The following is a 21,284-nucleotide window of genomic DNA, read 5'->3' on the forward strand; positions in this document are numbered from 1 at the left end:
CAACTACAGCCCACCATCCTCCACCCGGGGGATAGAGAGGGAGCTGAGGGACAGTTTATGTGACCGGGCAGCTCCACCTCCCATTCATATTGATACCACCACATGGAGGCGTCCCTCTCTGCATGACAGTGAGAAATGAATCCACTGAACCCTGAGGCGTCTTTTTCATTTAATTTTAACCAACAGGCATGGATTTAGGGAGGGGCGTTGGAGTGTACGCCTCCTCCCCTATTTTTGGCAGATCAATAAAACACAATATTACAGTATTTATGCAAATATATGCAATAAACAACTTACATAAAGGTTATCGCAAAATCATTTCAGTGAAAAGAGGAACTTTGCAATGAACTTCGAGGAATGTTTTAATGGATCACCGTGAATTCAAACTTGTGGTAATTCCGCCTGGAATCACTCCCCACTTTCTATAAATGGCGAGAGGTCTTTCCTGGGATTAATATCGTCTGGGGTCTTCAGGAACTCTCTAAAAAGGATGTCGTCACCTGCTTTCAAGGGGTAAATAGTGCTTCTCTCTCTCTCTCTCTCTCTCTCTCTCTCTCTCTCTCTCTCTCTCTCTCTCTCTCTCTCTCCAACAAAGGATTCATAAGCAGAGAATTTGAGGTTCGGGGCATGTATTTTGTAACTCGATTATGATGCTGATGCTGATGTGACGTGGGCGTCTGTGGTTGCCAAGGGAAACAAAATGGGGGCGAATTCAGGATGCAAACTTTTTCTCTTCATTTATAATAGATTTCAGCCTATCAGCTGCACACAAAGATAGATATTGCATATAATGGTTATGGATTAAAGACTGCAGGAGGGGAGGTAGAGATGCCTTCACCTCTTTTTCTGAATGCAAACTAATTCTCACCTAAGTTTCTTGTTAACTTAGCGCGGGTCACTGAGGTCCCTCCGGTTGCCAAGCAGACTGTCAGCGGGTTAAAGCTGATGGAGCCACGCACAGAGGCAGACCGGGCCAAGGCCACACTCCCGTTGCTGTTGCCACCAGCGCCATAGAATAGTAAGAATTTGGCGGACTTGGGTCCCAGTCGAGTCGGGTCACGTGAGATGTAGGCGCCATATTGCCTCCCCAAGTCACGTCTCAGTGGCTTAGTCGGGCTGCAGTCAGTACAACCCACGCGCATAAGAAATACTTCCCTTGTGTATCCATTTGTTGGTCAGTCTATATTTGGCTTTGATATGGGTTGCTGTGCGGTCTGGGGGCGGGCTAACCTCCGGGACTGGGTAAAATAAGAAAGGTCCTGAACATACCCATGAAAAGGAAGGAGTGGGAAAGCTAAGCCCCACGTAGATATGAAATAATTACCGTTCATACTTGTGCTTTTTAAGGAACGATCATAATACTCATACCATGATTGATATTGACAAGAGTAGACTCCCCCCCCTCCCTTTTTTTCTTTTTCAGTGATAAAGAGTGCTTGTGATAAGGTAATATGAATTGTGAGCGCGCTAATGCAAATGCGTTTTTTGTTATGATTATAATGCTTGTGGTGTGTGTGTGTGTGTGTGTGTGTGTGTGTGTGTGTGTGTGTGTGTGTGTGTGTGTGTGTGTATGTGTGTGTGTGTGTGTTTTATGATGTGATGTTTATGGTGTTATGGTGCCTTAACAATATGATGTGAAGTGGGTTCTTATCGTACTTAACTAAAAGTTTCAGCCAAGTCAAGATTGTATGGAAAACATGTATGGATGAATCAGTGTGAAGAACCTTTTTCTGACAGCTTTGGAATTCTGGCCTGAATTAAAAATGATTTCCGTCGCTCAGTTCCTCAGATGCCCGGCACCCGGCAGTTACTTAAGGGAGGACCGAGATTTCCTTGTAGAATATCTTGACGGTTCAAATGTTCTTGCAGATGCAAATGTTCCGGCGGAGGAGAGTATTGCTTCTAATGAACTACAGTCATTTAATATGCATAAGCCGTCCTTTAAGGCAGTTCTGTGCAGTGTTAACCAGAGCCACGTATACAGCCTTGCTGGTTACAGCATTAGCAAAGTGAAGCGGCCATACAGCCACTGTTTAACTTGCCTGCAGAAGATAGAAAGTAAACATTCGTTGGTAACTGGGGAGAAAGGAATATAGTAATGGAAGTCCTTCTCGCTTGCTAAGGACAGCATGAGTTTTTTAGAGGAGAAATTCACTTCGGAGATGAGCAAAACAACTTTGTTAGCATTAAAACTTAGTCGATAGCCGGACACATCATGTGGAAAAGCTTGCAAAGACACTGATCTAATATACATCGAGTCGTGATAATAAAAAATTACAGGGGAGATTTGTTACTATGGGACTACTGATATATTCCGGAAAATAGCATGATATTCGCAGCTTTCAGCCACAGCAACAGACACCATTCCTCCCCCCATTACCTATCGCCATCGCCGCTAGGGTTATGGCCCCGCCACACTAAGATCGCAGTCGGATAAATGACCGCATTCTCTTTGGCACAGAAAGCTTTACATTGCCTCCTCCTTAACGATTTATTTTACGTATTTTACTTTATCTTTATTTGTATGTATTTAATATAGTTTTCATACACACTTGCATGGGCAGTTTACATTAAAAAGGTGATATTGAGGTGTATTATGCAGAATAAATCGCTAAAGAAGAGGCACTACGAAATCTCTACCAACGAGAATTCGACTCATATTCTGGCGCATAATATTCCGATCGTGTACAGCAGGTCGGGATAAAAGCCGAAGGGACAACACCTCATTTCAGTGAACCTTGCCTGCAGTCCGTTTCTCAACGCCAGGCGTGATGCAGGTGACAATGAAATTCGTCATGGCAACAATGTGGGCCAGTGGAACGGTGTCATCTTATTCCAGCTTTTACCCTGGCCTACTCGATCGGGTAATTTACGTCAGCTTATAGGTCCATATTCAAAATAGCATTGGAAACTACTCAGCACCCCTTCCTTAGCGAATTATTTTTCATATTACACCTTAAGATTCTTTTGTATGTTATTTACAGCCTTTTAATATCGACATAGCCTAGTTTGGATTGGTAACACACAAGAGGACACTGAGGTGCATTGTGCAGGATAAATCGCTGAGATGTGTTACGATAGTTGTAAAGCCAATTATACCATGACTTTGTGTCCGATTCTGAGCTATGTGTGACGAGGGCCTTAGAAACAACGTGTGGGTAGGGGACGGCTCTTATACGCTGTTTATAATTCTTAACATCTCGGCAACATAATTTGCATCAGTAACATACGAGAGGATATCGAGATTAAGTCTGCGCAATAAATCGTTAAGGAAGAGATCTTATGAAATCTCCTGTACCACTCAGTATCGCCGGAAGTATTCTAAGATTGGGGAGGGGGGGCAAAACTGCACCCAGTGTGGGTTATATATATATATATATATATATATATATATATTTATATACGAAAGATGCTTCAGTCTTGTGGATTTTGGCGACGACCTATGTTACGGCTCAAATGGTCCTGCATCTGTGTAGGAGTTTTATACTTTTTATTAATGAGGTATAAAGGAAAGGATTTTAGCAGGAGCAGCTGCTTGAGTAGCAGCAGTATTCGTATTAGTATTATTATTAATAGTAGTAACTGTAGTAGTAGTAGTAGCGGCAGCAGCAACAGCGGCTCATCTAGCCATAGGCGTGGCAGTCAAAGTCAGGTCAGATAGGGCACTGGGGCAATATGTTAAATTAGCGGAAAGATTTTTTTTTTTTTTTTTTTTTTTTTAGAATTAAATGTATTTAGAAGTGAAAGTACAGTGAAAGGAGATGGCATTGGCATCTCGCGGTACGGGTTAGGCCTTGAATGGAACTTTGAGTTTCTTATTACTTAAATACAGAAATAGTAATGGTAGAAGTAGTGGTGATGGTAGTGGTGGTGGTGGTAAAAGGAGGGGATGGAGAATGCAATTCTGGGACCCATCTAACATCCACTTGCTACTTGAGTGGTACAGAGGCGCCCTTGTGTAGAGACCTGTTTTCCATTGATAATATGAAAGAAATGTGGTACCTGGCAGTAATAGTAATCATGGACTGACGTGTTGGCGGGGGAGGCGGAGTGGAGGAGCCAGTGGATAGGCGACCCAGCAACGGTCACACGGGATAGGAGACGTTCTATTATGGATGCGAGTGAAATAATGGAGAGGCAGCTGACTAGACAAAATTCAAACTTCCAACGCCCTAGTAACATCTCTGTACTTTATAATATACAGTTACATAATTACTAGACGGGTACAGGGGTGGGCCTTTGTCGGTTGGTTATAAATGCAGTACAGTAGTAGTAGTAGTAGTAGTACTAATGGTAGTAGTAGTAGTAGTAATAATGGTAATGTACAGTTCTGATACGATAATAAAGGAAGGAAAGACAGCTGCGCATCACATTTATGATTAATATTATTTATTTCATCGTCTTCGTCGTCGTCATCGTCGTCGTAGTCTTCATTATTATTCTTGCCGTTGCTAAGTCAGATACATAATTTGCTCTTTGACAGCAGCAGATCCAGATGAATAGTAGGGGTGATTTGTTGTTGTTGATCAACCCGTCTGTTTGACCATCAACCGCAGGCAAGCAACCTCCCCTACAGGGTTGTCCCATGCGGTGAACCGATGTCCCACTGCGGCAGACGGCCCCTCACCACAGCGAGGCGCGGGAAATAGTATGGATGTTTGGTTCCCGGATGAACGCTGCATTTGCGTCTGTCCACCATAGCAAGCTCCACTTCACCCCATAATATGGTTATATGGTTACTACCCAGCGTTGTAAATGATTTCCTAGGCTTCAGGAAACCATTAGGCTTGGCACTCAGTGTAGACCCTTTCGGAATGGAAAGAAGAGTGATTAGGCCTAAAAGCGATAGGAGGGATGGGGAGAAATAGGAAGAAAGAAAGGCAGGTAGACAGAATGAGAATGGGGAAGGAAGAAATATAGACAACACCACATCAAGTTGGTGGATCATGGTCGCGACCACCTACCATCATGGCAGGGGTGAGAAAGTGGGAAATGAGTGGGATGAGGAACGAAGATTTGCGAGACAGGGTGTGAGAGGGGTGAAGGGTAGGGTTGAGTGGAGTAAGGGTCGAGGTAATGATGTGAATGGTATGAAGGTGCAACAGTGAAAGATAAGAAGTGCGGGATGAGGGGTATTTGACTGGTTCTACGGTTGAGGGTGTGAGGGATGACGATGTTAAGAGTGCGTGGTGAATGGTGGTGAGAGGGATGAGAGGTAGCGTTGAGGTTAGGGTGTGGTGTGTGGGTAAGGAGTGAGAGTGTGTGAGGGATGATGGGTGAGAGGGGTGATGTTATGGGAGAGACGTTCAGCGTGAGGGCGCTCTTGCTTCATTCATTCTGATGACATTTTCTTGCGTTTTACATACACATTGATTCAGCTATGGAAAGACTGCTGGAACTGGAGGGGTTAGAAACAGCCGTCTTTAATCACTCCAGCCGGATGGGCCTATAATGGTTTATATCCGGGGGTGGTTGGAGTATATAGCTCACATAATGCCACGCAAAGGTGAGTCAGGGTGGTCACCCTGACCTTAAATGTCGGGAGTGAGTAGCCTGGCCCTGGACCGCTGTGCTCCTGAAGGGGCAGAAAAGGGTTGGATGATGGATTGTGGATGGTATCAATGAAAATACATTTGCTAGAACATTGGTTTAGTCTAGTGTAAACTAGTTCTCATCAATTTCGGGGTTTAACTGCAACATATCCATCACTTATCCACCAGGAATAGATGCATCCACCTTCCAGATGTTCTTGCACCAGGGATAGCAACATCACTCTTCATGATGCCGGACTGTCGGCAATTAAACTGCAATTTCACCCCTAATAAATTTTTAATACACGCAATTAGAATATTTTTAGATCCATGAGGGTTACCTCGACGGCCCGTAGTTGTAACTGGGATGCCAGCAAGGCGAGTGGTGACGATAAACAGTGTTTATCGGAGGAAGAAGAAATGAAGACCCGGATTAATGCTTATTGTCTGCACAAGGATCATTAACTCTGTCTCATATGCCTCACTGAGACGAATAAAATCGTCTGTCGGTAGTTGAAATAGTACAAGAAGTGTTCCCCAGGGAGATCATGGTGACAGTGCCAACTCTTTCAGGTTCCCATGACTTTAACTGGAACAGAATACTAGAATTCTTCCGACCTTGATAAGGTTATTAAAGAAAGTATTAACTCTGTCAGGGCCTGTGACACGCAGGTGGGTAAAAATGTCAGGCGTTAGCTGGAATAAAATGCTAGAATTTTTTCGACCATGAGGGAAGTAAGCTACGTTTATCAGAAAAAGCGAAGGCATGAGACTAATTTCTATCGACTACACAATGGTCAAAAAAGTAGACCTTCCGTATCTGTTAAATCCCAGTCTTTACCCTCAACATGGCCCGCATTACTCAGTTTACATCCGGATCCTCATTTACACTGTTGGGTGAACGGCCGCAAAGAAGAAACGAACCGAGTCCATCAATCTTAGCGGCCAGAGAATCGAACTCGGGTTCTTCCAGCTGTGAGCTGAATATGCTGACCAATGCACAGGCTCTCCCTCAGTGAACACCAGCCAGCCGTCATGTGACTCCGAAGCATGTTAGGTTCCAAGAAGAAACAGATGGGTTGGGGTTAATGTATGTCAGCTCAGTCATTCGGTCAATTAAGTCTCGTCCATCGTTATCATTCAGTTATCATCATATGTTTGTCGTCCGTCATTATCAGTCAGTCAGTCAATAAATCAATCATCATAAGTCTCTCCCATCAGTATAAGTCAGTGAGCCATCATGAATCAGCCGTCCATCATCATCAGTCAGTCATCCATCATTATAGGTCAGTCGTCTATCGTTATTAATCAGTCATCATCATCATCATCATGCTGGCTGTAATACCACCAAAATATGGGGTGAGAATAACAGCACTTCCAAATGTATTCTGCACTATCATCTATAAGATTAATCCACCGTGTAATTTCCCATACGCCAGGAATAGCAGCATCATCCCTTCCAGAAGTCTGACCGTCGACTGTTAAATCGTAATTTCACCCCTAATAGCATTTTAATTCACGCATTTTGAATTTTTAACAATCTGAATATTTTTGGAACCGTGGAAGTTGCCTCTGTGGTCGGTTGCGGTAATTAGGACGATGGCAAGGTGATAGTAATGGCGATCGTCTGGCGCTAGCTGGAAGGGAATATACCAGGATAGTTCCGATCATGATAGGCTCGGCGGTGACAGTTTTAACTCTATCAGGGTTCTGTGGCTCACCCTCAGCCGAGTAAAAGTATCTGGCGCTAATTGGAATAAAATTACTAGATTTCTTCCGGCCATAAGAGGAGGTGGAGAGAGTGTGAAGGATAACTGAGGAAGTAGAGAGCGTGTGAAGGATGAGTGAGGAGCTGCAGAGTGTAAAAGAATGAGTGAGAAGGTGCAGAGTGAATTAGTGAGAGAATGAGTGAGGAGGTGGAAAGTGTGTGAGAGGCTGAGTGAGTAGATGAACAGTGTGTGAAGGATGCGTGAGGAGGTGGAGGGCAAATGAGAGAATGAGTGAGGAGGTGGGAAGTGAGAGAAAGAGTGAAGAGCTGCAGAGTGAGTGATGAAATGGGTGAGAAGGTGGAGAGTGTGTGAGAGATTGGGTGAGGAGACGGAGAGCGACTGAGAGAATGAGCTTCGAGAGAAGTATGCCTGAAGTTCGCCTATCCCTCTACCTATAGCCAGATGCGTTAATCCTGGGGGGGGGGGGTGGCCACGAATTACTCACCTCCACGTCGCCCTGACCTCCGACTTCCACTTGCCTGCCTCTTCCCCTGACCCCACACACCATCTCACACGCTGCACATATTTCTCCTGCCTCTCTCCCTGACCCCACACACCATCTCACACGCTGCACATGTTTCTCCTGCCTCTTCCCCTGACCCCACACACCTTCTTACACGTTGCACATATTTCTCCTGCCTCTTCCCCTAACCCCACACACCATCTCACACGCTGCACATATTTCTTCGTTGGGCACCTTACTCACACCTTCCACTCCTTCCATCAGCTTCACTGTATATCTGCTCATTCGATTTTCCATTCCCCTCCTTCTCTCCTTCCGTATTCACTGTTAATCTCTTTTACTCCCAGATTATTTCATTCAGCATAGGAGGGCACCCTAGTAATGAAGGGGTTAATGAAGACTATAAATCATCCTAAACAAAAATCTGTGTATGCTAAGGTGAGCAAGACCAGAATATAAAAACATCTGACTGAACAGGTTAAGAGAGAGAGAGAGAGAGAGAGAGAGAGAGAGAATTAACACGTGACTGATGGATAATTAACTGCAGATCTTAAGGTCTCTCTTTTTTTTTTTTTTTTTTTTTTCCCACTGCATCTGGCGTCTGAGCTGGTTCCTTCGACTACTAATCTCTTTTGACCCTATGAGTTATAGGACGTGTTTCTGATTTTATTTCTGTTGCCATCAGATTATCATATTCACTTTAAGATAGACATTCGGAGCTGGAGGGGTTGGATGTAACTTTCACTAATCCTTTGACGACCAGGAGACTCTTCACAAGCTGAATAAAATCGTCTGGTAGTAGCATGAATAAAGGAAGAAGTGCATCACCGAACTGAAGGGGTTAAGTCCTTTATTTTTGCAGTTTCTTCTGTGTATTGTCATTTTACGTCTGACTACCATCGTGAACTCCAGTCTTCTAACCTCTTGAAACTTGTGATGTCATTCATTAGTTTCTGTCTCTTATCCAGCGTAAGGGAGGCCTCATGTGGTGAAGGGGTTAGTGAAGGCTACATCTAACTCCTTCCCATTCAGAAAGGTTTTGAAAACTGATTATATTTGTCTGCTAGTATCAACACAAAAGTACAAAAGGCGTCATCGTGCTGAATGAGTTGAACGTCATGATTACTTGCATCTCGATATGAACTGTTCTTGAATTTGGCTTTCTTTTTAATCAGTTTTCTTTGGAACGGACAAGTTTTGCAGACTATCAGCTTTGGGTTGTTTGTTTATTACATACCCAAACTTGTCATATGAATTACGAGTGTACAGTATATTCTGGACACCCTTATTAGGTATATCCAGGAATGAATTTCGGCTGTAATATCGTTTAAAAGCATTTTGAAAGGTATTGATAATCTTTCTATGACCTTCTTTACTGTAAACGGTTTATTTTTACCTGGCGGAACTGAGCCACTCCCAATAACTTAAATGCTAAGTCGTGGTTGCATGACGTCCAGTGTGCTGTGCTAATGAAGTAGGAATAAATCTCGTTGGCTATAAATCAAATCAAGCCTCTAGTCTGAGCACTCCTGGCCATCTACTGAAATGAAAGGAGTTGGGGTTTTTCGTCAGGTTAAAGGTAACTGTATTATAATTCCTCTCAGTTACCAACATTACTGCAATGGCACCACTTCGGCAAAAACTAGCGCACGTGAAAGCATGATCATAGACATTGGGCAACACAGAAGTGCATGTAATTATGTAATTTAGTGATCACTGAGAAGATGAGAGTCCAGGTGATGTGAAATGAACTGATATTATGGGTGATAAATTTTCAGAGGTCAATATCGTCATAACATTTATCGTAACTCAGTTTCTTGCTATTTCCAAATACGTGACATGGATTAGTGGACATAAATACTTAATTAGAGGGCATTAAGCATCAACGGAATAATATAATATCAGTAGAATTAATATCTCTTTAGATCTAGCACAACAAATAATGACAGTGGAAAAGGTTACTTGCTCAGATTTATAAGCTAGTTCCTGCATATAACGATGTACATCATTCCTGATGAAGTGTTATTAATCATTCCCAAATCGATGAACATTAAATAAGGATGCCAGCAAGGAGGGGGGGGGGTTGCACTAAAAAAGAAAAAATAAGTTTGTAATCTACAGATTTAGTAGCAAACGAACTGACACCATCATTCTCATTATCTCCCGTTGTTGCTGTTATTGTTTTAGTTGTGGCTCCAGGCTCATCTGAACGTGAATCTGGAAGATTATAGGTTGAATCTCCCCGCCGCAAGTCCACCATCCTCCTGTCGAAGATAAATAAAGAGTTGACAGATGTTTATATAACTGCTGCTGCCCGATTACGTCGGTGCCACAGCGTGATGGTGACCTCCTACATCACCACCACTTACTGCCTAACCATTAAAGTCGGCAGTTGTATAGTTCCATGTTCATAAATTATTAAACGAAAGCTCAAATGATTTCCTGTAACCCAAGAAACCATTTAATACATTGAATGGTAAGCATGTAATCAACAGATGGATGGGTTGATGGTGTTCTAGCGGGTTCAGGAGCTCCAGCTAGATGTGACCAGTAAAGATTTAAATACAAGGGCTATTTGGAGCTTACTTTCCACATACAGTAACGCAACATAGCGTCGGGACATGCCCTAAATTGTTTGGACTGTATACAAGTAACTGCCCAGGTCCCTGCCTTTTCTCGCTCAGATAATGAACCGTGCAATTATGGCAGAAACACTCCACAGACTCCATACCCTGATTGTCCACTATGGTGTTGCATAGAGCGCGTTCACAAACCGAGGAGTTGCCAGTGATCGCCGGGTTGTTTAATTAGGACCTTGGTCAACTACTCCCGGCTCGCACAGTCATTTAGTTTCTAAAATCCCTTCCATGATATTTGGTGATGAAGAGTACATAAATTCTTCAATAATGTAATCGTTAGTTATTGTACCAGTTTTCTATATATGATATACTAAGTAAAATATTGCAGAACATTTATTAGAATGCATAAAACGACAAGTGGTCCGTTTGCATTTATCACATATTTTTAGAAGTCTCGCTCCATTTTTAATTTGAAATACTTATCATTTAGTTATCAAAGAGATTCATGTTTCATCTGGCAAATGCTGAAGAGAATATACCGACCATACTTAAAAAAAAAAAAAAAAAAAAAAAAAAAAAAAAAAAAGGCGCAATTTACGAAACCGAAATCATGCGAAGACGTAACGGCCGACCGAAATCCCAAGTAGTTTCCACGAAGACAACATAACTTCATCTGATTCCTATAGATATTTTCCAACCAAACTTCATGTTAGCATCATGTATAGACATATATGTCTGAAAGATTTATTTGATTAAAACCATAAGAAAAATCTGACAGGGAATGTAAGTAATCGGTTTTAAGCTACGAAGAACATTTGGCCTGACGATTAGATGGTTAGTTTTGTTAGTTTAGTAATTCCTTTCAGCTTTATCATAACGAAGCTTTTTTTCTCCTCATTTTATTGAGTAAATATGTTCATAAAATTATACTTATGAACGAAGTGATAAAGGAAACATTTACAAAACAGTTCTTTAGTTCATCGCATTTTTATTTTTCAAATTAAATTAGGTGAAGATTGGCAACTTTTTGAGTTTGTGAACGCTCCTGATTTGTCTATCATTTTATTGTATCCATTTGTGTGTCTGTCTGTCCGTTGATCCATCCATCGATTCATCTATCCATTCATCCATTTATCATTCCATTCATTCATCTGTCTATCAGTCCATCTGTCCATCTAGTCATTCACCCATCCATCCACATAATCAGTCCATCCATCCATCAGTCCATCTATCCGCTTAGTTATACATCCATCCATCCAACTCTATACTCTCGTGCAAATAACGTACTCTCAAAACGTTCCAAAATCACTTGACACCCTGTTTATCCAGCAAGACAGTGTTCAGGTGTTCATTGCAGCGTCTTTATATATCTGGTTCTATCCATGTATCTATCCGTATTTATTGTATCCATCTATCTGTTTATCTGCTTAATTATCCGTGTTTATTGTATGTATCTGTTTATTTATCCAGCTACCCATATACAGTATCAACAGTTATATCCATCTGTCTGTCCGTTCATCCGTTGATCCATGCATCCATCCATCCATTCTTTCATCCATACATCCATTCATCCATCTATATACCCACCCACCAACCCACCCACCTATCCTTCGGTCCATCTATCCATCCATCCATCTATCCATCCATCCATCCATCCATCCATCCATCCACCTGCTTATCCAATCATCCATCGATTCATCTTTACCTCTTGCACAGACAACAAACCCCCGAACCGTACCGGCAGAATAACTCACCCTTGTTTGTCTTGTAACCTCAGCATCTTTGGGGGCGGCAGTCACTGAATTAATACGCCGGGATCCAATACTGTAGCTTATTACGTGGCACCCTCTGAACGCGACCTGCATGCTGATGAGGGAGCACCAACGTCATTATCGACAAACGTGTGGTCTCACTCAAATTACCGCACAGACTTCGTTTTATTCTTGGAGGGGAGGGGGGGCTAGTTTTGTTTCCGTATAGTTTTTCATTCAGTTTGGTTGCTTTTGGAGTGCTTTTGGAGGGAGATTATAGATGGTGTGTAGGGGGTAGGTGTGTGTGTGTGTGTGTGTGTGTGTGTGTGTGTGTGTGTGTGTGTGTGTGTGTGTGTGTTTATCCCTATTTCTTTCCTTTGCAATGTCTTATGTGTGCTATTATAACCCGTTTACCTGTCCTTCACCACACTTGCAGGATTGTTATTGTTGTTGTGGTGGTGGAAGTGGTGGTTGTGTGTGTGTGTGTGTGTGTGTGTGTGTGTGTGTGTGTGTGTGTGTGTGTGGTGAGGATATGTCTGCGAGTGCGGGATGGGTCAGGGTATATTTCTGCAGGTATGGAGCGAGTGTGAACAGCCCATGAAATAACACGCGGGTGTGGGCATAATGCTGCATGTGTGGGGCGAGTATGGGTCAAAGTCTGGGGAAAGGGGAAGGAGTGGCTACATTTGTACCCGTAAAGTGGGGAGGAGGGACTGGAAGGCGTTGCTGCTGGAGGGTGGGTGGGTAGTGGGTTCGACACTCTTGATTACTACTGTATTTTTTGCACGTTTTCAGTCATCATATAAATACAGGGTACATGTTGGATAGATCTGAATTTATATGTTTCATGCTGAAGGTTAGTCTGATATCTTAGTAGTAATTTAAAGTGTTGCAGTATCCTCTCCCCCTCTCAGCAGCAACGACTTCCCGCCCCTCCTCCCCATTTCGCGTGAGCCAATTAAGAGCCATCAGTCGTACTTTGTGTCCCCTTCGTTTCATCCCTATTCATGCCGTCGCCAAATGTGTAGGAGGACTGGTATCTATGTCAGAATGCAGGAGGAGGGGTTGGGTAGGGAATATTCACAAAACTCACGCACAAGTATACTCTGTTGCTCGTGTTTTCTACCTGGATATTTTCCCTTGTAATATAGCTCACGTTTGACTGCTTGTTTATAAGTTTAAGTATTATCTTCCAAGGCTATTGTATTTTTATTATGTAGCCTTTATTTCATGTCGGTGCTATTTCATGTATTCGAGTGTTGTACAAGTTATTATTTACAGTATCGTCGTCTGTGCGAGTGGGTTTGGGGTTGCGTGGTAAAAAACTCTGGCATCATCGTCCATCTTCATAAATCTGTGAAACGCTGATAACGCCTGAAGTTGTAATCGAGCTGCGTGTGTAGCTTGGCCCCTTCACCCTGATGATGTAGTTTTTTTATTATTTTATATTCTTCCTACCACCAGGTGATTATATTCAACTTCATCCCACTAGCTCGAGGGCGCATTTTTTTTTTTTTTTACTGACTTCTTACCTCCCTTGGATTGTCTTAGACTTAACCCTTTCAATCCGTGGATGTATTTTATTTTTTACTGAATTCTCTCTCTTTCCAAAAACTGTATTCAGATTAACCCCCTCGTCTCGATATTTTTATTTTTATTTTATTCTCGGCACCTCCAGACGATTATATTCAACTGAGGATATATATTGCTTTTACTGAAGGGAATAACGAAGGCTGTATCTAACCCCTCCATTTCGGAAAGCCTCTCCTAAACGAAGTAAAATAGTTTGCAGAGGGGGAGAGAGAGACGTCATCGGAGTGAAGTAGTGAAAGTTTGTAAGTGTGAATTACTGTAAATTAAGTAGAAAGATTAATAAGAAAATTACTTTTTCTTACCGTTTCACCTCGTTGTGGTGGTTGTGTGTATTTTGGAACACAACCTGATCTAACAGTCGCTTATTTGTCTAATAGATCCTAGTTCTCTCTCTCTCTCTCTCTCTCTCTCTCTCTCTCTCTCTCTCTAGATATATATATATATATATATATATATATATATATACATTATATATATATATATATATATATATATATATATATATATATATATATATATATATACTGGTGTTATCTGTGATGAGCTGAGTGGTTTCATGCAAGGGAACATTCGTGAAATGGGATTCTACATCAAAGCTAGCCAGGGTGACAGGGTGATCAAATCTCAGAGAAGTGACTTCCTTGACAAACTCTGCAGAGTTTTGAACCGTATATTTATTTGTACATAAGGAACTGATCAGGGGAACCAAAAATTTTGCTGTGTTATAACTGAAGGTACCAATAGATGAAATGATGGGTCTTAAAGGCGTGTTAGGTTTATGAACTTTGGGGAGACCATAGAGATAACCAGGAACTGAGCCAGAAGCATACAGACTATTAGTCGTACTATCACCTACTTTATCTTTAATACTTCGCAGTAATCTATTTAGTTTGTCTTCATGTTTTAGGATGGCAGATGGAATATCAGAACTGATGACCTTAAATTTAGAGGTGTCACTAAGAATATGATTAAGCTTTAGTTCATAATCATCCTTGTTCATGATAACTACGCCCTTTCCTTTGTCAGGACGAGTAATAATTATTTCTCCTGACATTGATCGATGATTGTTGTCTTTTAAACTTTTAGATCCACTGATGATGGAGATTGTGTCTCCGAAACGTTTGGATTAATAATAAAGATGCTGTACATCACAACGTTGGTACTACTTTTCCTGACAAGACTAAGGTTCCCAAGAGGAAGATCTATTACGGATATTTTATTAACAAGATATGGCCAACCCACACTGCGATGCTATAGGAGCACTGAGAAGACAGCATTCAAGGTCAAGAAGGTGGAAAGGGACCTCATTTTTTTAAGGACATGTAGGGATTATGGCCAAGTGCCTAATTTCATTAGATTTAAATTACATGATTCAAGGTTTTATGCCACATCAACATATAGATCTTGGCTCTTTCACCTTTTGGATGTTGAAATAAGGAAGCAGAAGAACAAACTGCTTAAACTTAATAGAGAAATTGATGCATTGAAATATAAGCTAAAAAAACCTTGTTTCATATTTCGATTTCAAATGTCTCAGTGTAATCATTGAATGTTTTGTGAAGAAAAATATCAATAAGATTGTTGCTACACATTCACGTAAGCTTAGGGGGTTAGGAATTGATATCAATAGTTCAGTTGATATAGATAAAGTCATTTTTAACCTCTCTTCAAGGTCTTTGACTAAGGAGGAGAAGGATGTTTTGTCGTTTGGCTTGGATTTTGCTCTCCCTCCTGTTCGTTTAAACTATGTTAAGTTCTTTTTACCTTTTGAGAGATTATGTTCAGTTTTAAAGAAATGCAACCTTTACAAACAAGACTGGACTTACGTGTGGCATAATGTATCTGCTTTAGCTAAAAATTCTTTTAGACAGCACTCTGCACATCTCAAAGAACAAAAAGAGGACTATGGATATCGTAAGATTTTGAAATCTCTCAAAAATGATAATGGCATAATTATTACTCGTCCTGACAAAGGAAAGGGCGTAGTTATCATGAACAAGGATGATTATGAACTAAAGCTTAATCATATTCTTAGTGACACCTCTAAATTTAAGGTCATCAGTTCTGATATTCCATCTGCCATCCTAAAACATGAAGACAAACTAAATAGATTACTGCGAAGTATTAAAGATAAAGTAGGTGATAGTACGACAATGAGTCTGTATGCTTCTGGCTCAGTTCCTGGTTATCTCTATGGTCTCCCCAAAGTTCATAAACCTAACACGCCTTTAAGACCCATCATTTCATCTATTGGTACCTTCAGTTATAACACAGCAAAATTTTTGGTTCCCCTGATCAGTTCCTTATGTACAAATAAATATACGGTTCAAAACTCTGCAGAGTTTGTCAAGGAAGTCACTTCTCTGAGATTTGATCACCCTGTCACCCTGGCTAGCTTTGATGTAGAATCCCTTTTCACGAATGTTCCCTTGCATGAAACCACTCGGCTCATCACAGATAACACCAGTATTTCTACTCTTACTTCAGTTGGCTTGGACAAAAAATCATTTTACAACATGTTGGAGATAGCAACCCACCAATCCCTGTTTACATTTAATGGAAAACTTTTTACTCAAAAAGATGGAGTGGCGATGGGGTCACCACTGGGTCCTTCATATGCTAATGCTTTTCTTTGCCACCATGAACAAACTTGGCTTAATAATTGTCCCATTGATTTTAAACCCATCTTTTACCGTAGATACATGGACGATACTTTCGATTTATATATATATATATATATATATATATACATTTTATATATATATATATATATATATATATATATATATACATTTTATATATATATATAATTTTATATATATATATATATATATATATATATAAATTTTATATATATATATATATATTTATATATATATATATATATATATATATATATATATATATATTAAAGTATGCTTGCACCCAGTCGGCTTGCGCGGGCCGATTACACTTGGTTCACAGACTACACACACGTCCAAAGCCACTCCAACACTACAGTTACACTTACAAGCACTTCTCACCCTACATACAATCTCTACCAGTCAGCCTAAGCCACTTGGTAAAGATACGGTACATTGGCCGTATCGTCCCGACTTCGGTCGGGATAGGCCGGTCCTGCAGTGGATACCCAAACTGCTAATGCTGCTGCTGCTGCTGCTGCTGATATATATATATATATATATATATATATATATATATATATATATATATATATATATATATATATATTTCAATCCCAATGTGAAAATTCTAACATGTTTAATACGACTCCACTCGTTCGACTGAGCTCAGATCGAATCGTCTTGACCTCTGTTAGCTACCCACAGATTTTCAGAATATTGTACTTTGACTTTCACTGTAGCTAATACTACCACTGCCGCCATTTTATTTTCTCCACGACCACTGTCATCACATTATGATTTTCACCACAGCTATCAACACCACCACAGCTGCCATTACCACGACTACAATATTAACCTCAACTTTTAACTTTTACCTGACTTTATCTCTGTGTGTCACTTTGATTTCCAGCTGCCTTTATCACCACCATCACAGCTCACTCCACCGTCGGCCATCAGTACCATACCAGTCTTCACCACCACTACCCAATACCTAACCCCATTACCAGCAGTACCATTATCACTAACCAACACTACAAACACCACCACTAACACTGACACCACCACTACCAACACCCATCGTTACCACCATCTCAGTCATTACCACTACCATTACCACAGTGATTACCACCACAAACACTACCACCATCACTGCTGTCACTATTACTTCCACCAGTACCATCATTACCTCCACCGCCACCACCACCACTACCAACATCACCACCATCACTACCACCACCACCACCACCACCAAAAGGTTAATATTACTCCTTGACTTACTGTGTAGAAGTGTCATTACAGTAATACCAATTTGAACGTTACTGAGGGCTCCTGATTGCTACTTGCCCGGCCACTGCTGCTTGATTGCTAGCGATCTGAATATTACTGGCGTCCTGTTGGTTACCGAGTGCTAATGACTGCTACCGGTGCATAGTTACTGGCGTCCTGATAAATACTTAGTGCTACTGACTGTTCCTTAATCACTATCGTCCTGCATCCTGATTGTTACCAAGTGCTACTGATTGTTATTTCATTACTGACGCCCTGATTGTTACTTAGTTATTGCATCCTGATTGCTACTGACTGTTACTTAGCTACTGGCATCCTGATAGTTACCGAGTGATACTGATTGTTAAAGTTACTGGCATCCTAATGTTACCTAGTGCTGCTGATCGTTACTTAGCTACTGACGTCCTAACGTTATTGAGTACTGTTGGTTGTTAACGGTTACTGAGTGTTACTGCTCATTACTGACATATTAGCAGTTAGCCTACATAGTTATTGATGATTTCTGTTATTGATGGCTTCTGAGTGCTGAAGAACCATGAGCAACGGTTACTGAATGTGCCACACGGTTAGTAACAGTTATTAATGGTTACCAAATACCTACTAATTGCCACAGTTACCATATGTTACTGATTGTTACTGATCTTCGTACTTTTCAGGAAGCAACGACGCTCCAGCCCGCCACAGCAACACTGCAATGGCTCTTCTGGGTGAGTGTTACTTACCCTGTATCTGGCACATTATGAGATTAGTTTCGTATTTCTGAAGGTTCAAGTTGCGTATTATGGGTTCAGATCGCAGGCTTGGGGTTCATGTGGCTAATTTGGGGGTTCAGATTGCAAATTTATGGGTCGATGTTGCATATTTTGAGTTCATGTTGCAGATGTTGGGTTTATGTTATAGATACCGGGATTATATTGCAAATTTAGTTGATGTTGCAGTTGTAGGATTTATGTTGCCCATTATTAGAACATGTTGCATATGCTGGCATCGGTTCCTGTTGCTAATTTTGGATTCATATTGTAAAGCTGGGTTTATGTTGCAAAAGTTGAGTTCATGTTGCTAAAGTGAGTTCATGTTGCAGTTTTGTTCAGGTTGCATTTTAAGGGTTCGTGTTGCCTACCTACCTACCTTCCGCCTTCCTACCTTCCTGCCTCCCTTCCTGCCTTCCAACCTCCCTTCTGGCCTTCCTACTTCCCTCCCTGCCTTCCTATCTCTTTTTTTGCCTTGTTACCCTTTTTACTGACTTCCCCCCTTCCTTCCCGCCTTTTTTACCTCCCTTCCTGCCTTCCCATGTTCCCGCTTTCCTGTCAAATTTCCTGCCTTCCTACCTCCCTCCCTGCCTTTCTGCCTGCCTTCTTACTCCCTCCCTGCCTTTCTGCTTCCCTTCCTGCCATTTTTGCCTCCCTTCCTGGTTTCCCACCTCTCCTCCTGCCTTCCTAGCAATCTTCCTTTCTTCCTGCCTCCCTTCCTCCCTTCCTTTCACCCTTCTTGCCTCAGTACCTGCCTTTTTTTCTCCCTTCATGCCTCAGTGACTTCCTGACTTTCTTCCTTCTTGTCTCACGGACTTCCTTACTTTCTCCCTTCTTGCCTCACAGACTTCCTTATTTTTTACTTTCTTACCTCACCGACTTCCTTACTCTCCCCCTTCTTGCATCACTGACATCCTTACTTTCTCCCTTCTTGCATCGCTACCTCCCTTCCAATCTCCCTTCTTACCTCACTTCCTGCCTCACTTCCTCCCTGCCTTCCCCCCTTCCCTCCTCGCGTGTCTACCTGTCTGCTTTTATCACCTGCTGTGCAGTCAGGACAGAATCGAAATCGGCACTTTGTTAGTCTAAGTGTGCAGGACATAAGTAAGTACAGCTTTGTTCTGGCCGTGTGTGTGTGTGTTCTTTTCCTCCTCCTGCTCCTCGTCCTGTGTGTGTGTGTGTGTGTGTGTGTGTGTGTGTGTGTGTGTGTGTGTGTGTGTGTGTGTGTGTGTGTGTGTGTGTGTGTGTGTGTATGTGTGTGTGTGGCAAAACATAAACACAAGTATGAGAGAGAGCTTATGGTGATGTAGCTAACAACGTGTGTTTAATGTTCATGAGCTTCTCCATTATGATCATTTTTTTCTTAGGTGAAGATTATTGTTATGCAGTGTCCTTATCAACCCTATTATCTCTGAACTTTTTTTTTACACATTTATGAGGATTTTATGTGTGTGAGTGGTGTAGATGTAACACAGCTTAAGTAGCATAATTCCATGTTGTGCAGATGACATGTTTGTAAGCTATTCTCAGACCTTCTCTCTCTCTCTCTCTCTCTCTCTCTCTCTCTCTCTCTCTCTCTCTCTCTCTCTCTCTCAGCCGAAAGTGGTGCTAAATAGTGACGTTCATAAAGTCTACGAATGGCCTTTTCATCCATGTCATTTCTGTGCCGAGAATAGGGCCCGTGTGTATAATCATAAGGGGTCTGGATGAGGGGTGATTACGTGTGTGTGCGTGTGTGTGAGACGATAGTGGGTAGGATATTCATATGTGGGTGAAAATAAGTGATTGTTGATAATATTGATGAGGTAGACAGTATTTTTCTTTTTTTCTCTTTTTTGAGTGCACGGATTGTTACAGCAAATATAGCTGAATCATGAGTTATAAAAGTGTTGTCTTACGATTGCAAAGTCATCAGCATTTTATACGACTAATATGGAAAGGCGGGTCTTGGGGGGGATATAATGTAAAAGTCTGGTCACAGTGAGATCGGAATAATAACATACAGGAGGATATTGAGGCGTCAGGTGCAGAATAATTACAACACCATCCATATTCTGACGTAGATGTTAAAGTTGGCATAAGAACACCCCATTACACTGTTCTGCATTTTTGTTATAATGTTCCTCACGGTCACCTGCTTCACACCTGGCACTGAGAAGAGGAATGCTCAGAACATGGCCTAATAAATGAGATGTTCTTACCAACTTTTCCCCAACCTACACAGCGGGACAACTGCGTCAATATATGGCCCGTATTACCAGTTAGTTACACTTCTTCCTTAGCAATATATTCTTCACATTATATCTCGGTATCCTGTAGTATGTAATCATTGCGAACTGTGCCTACAACAAACCTAAATAAGTATCCTGCAAGTGAATGTAAAGATTTCGGAACTTCTCTTATACCAGTTTATTAGGCACATTACACCTCAGTATCTTCTTGTGTGTTAGTACTGCAAACTGTGTCTATTACCATCCCATATAAATATCATGGTAAAGGATGTAATCGTGTAATATGCAAAACATATCGTCCAAGATGAGGTGTTACGAAGCCTATATATCCAGTTTCAATCTCAGTGTGAAGAGGCCCTGAGGGTGTGATGGCGGAGCCTTGTGGTTGAGTACGATTCTATAACTGAATCTTGCTTTGGGGTACATGAAGGGAAGTTATTGGGCCTTCTTTTTTCTAGTCTTGTATGCAGTCAGGGTTTTGTTGCTAAGGATCCTGGTGATATTGTGCTGGTTGTTTTGTGTAGTCTCATTGTTGCTGCTGTAGTTCATATTGAGGTACATTAGCCCTGTAGCTGGTAGGAATTTCATCTTGCTGATTAAAATTGTCTGGTGTTAGCCTGAATATAATACTTAAATGCGACAGTACCATTAGTAATGGTAGCTGCAACCCTAGGCTCATCTAAACGTGAAACCAATGGAGTGCAGGC

At 41.5% G+C, this 21,284-nt stretch overlaps 1 protein-coding gene across 1 annotated transcript in view; it reads left to right on the forward strand.

Annotated features, from left to right (window-relative positions):
* LOC145412981 (uncharacterized) overlaps positions 1-21,284 on the forward strand; it is a 114,323-nt gene that overhangs the window by 40,837 nt on the left and 52,202 nt on the right. Inside the window, exon 2 of the mRNA XM_080282804.1 lies at positions 18,254-18,304. Coding sequence (XP_080138930.1) covers positions 18,254-18,304 — 51 coding nt within the window. The remainder of the gene's footprint in view (positions 1-18,253; positions 18,305-21,284) is intronic.

This window comes from Coenobita brevimanus, chromosome 94 (assembly GCF_032717465.1).
Source record: "Coenobita brevimanus isolate Jiangsu-jjx chromosome 94, ASM3271746v2, whole genome shotgun sequence".
Lineage (NCBI taxonomy): Eukaryota > Metazoa > Arthropoda > Malacostraca > Decapoda > Coenobitidae > Coenobita > Coenobita brevimanus.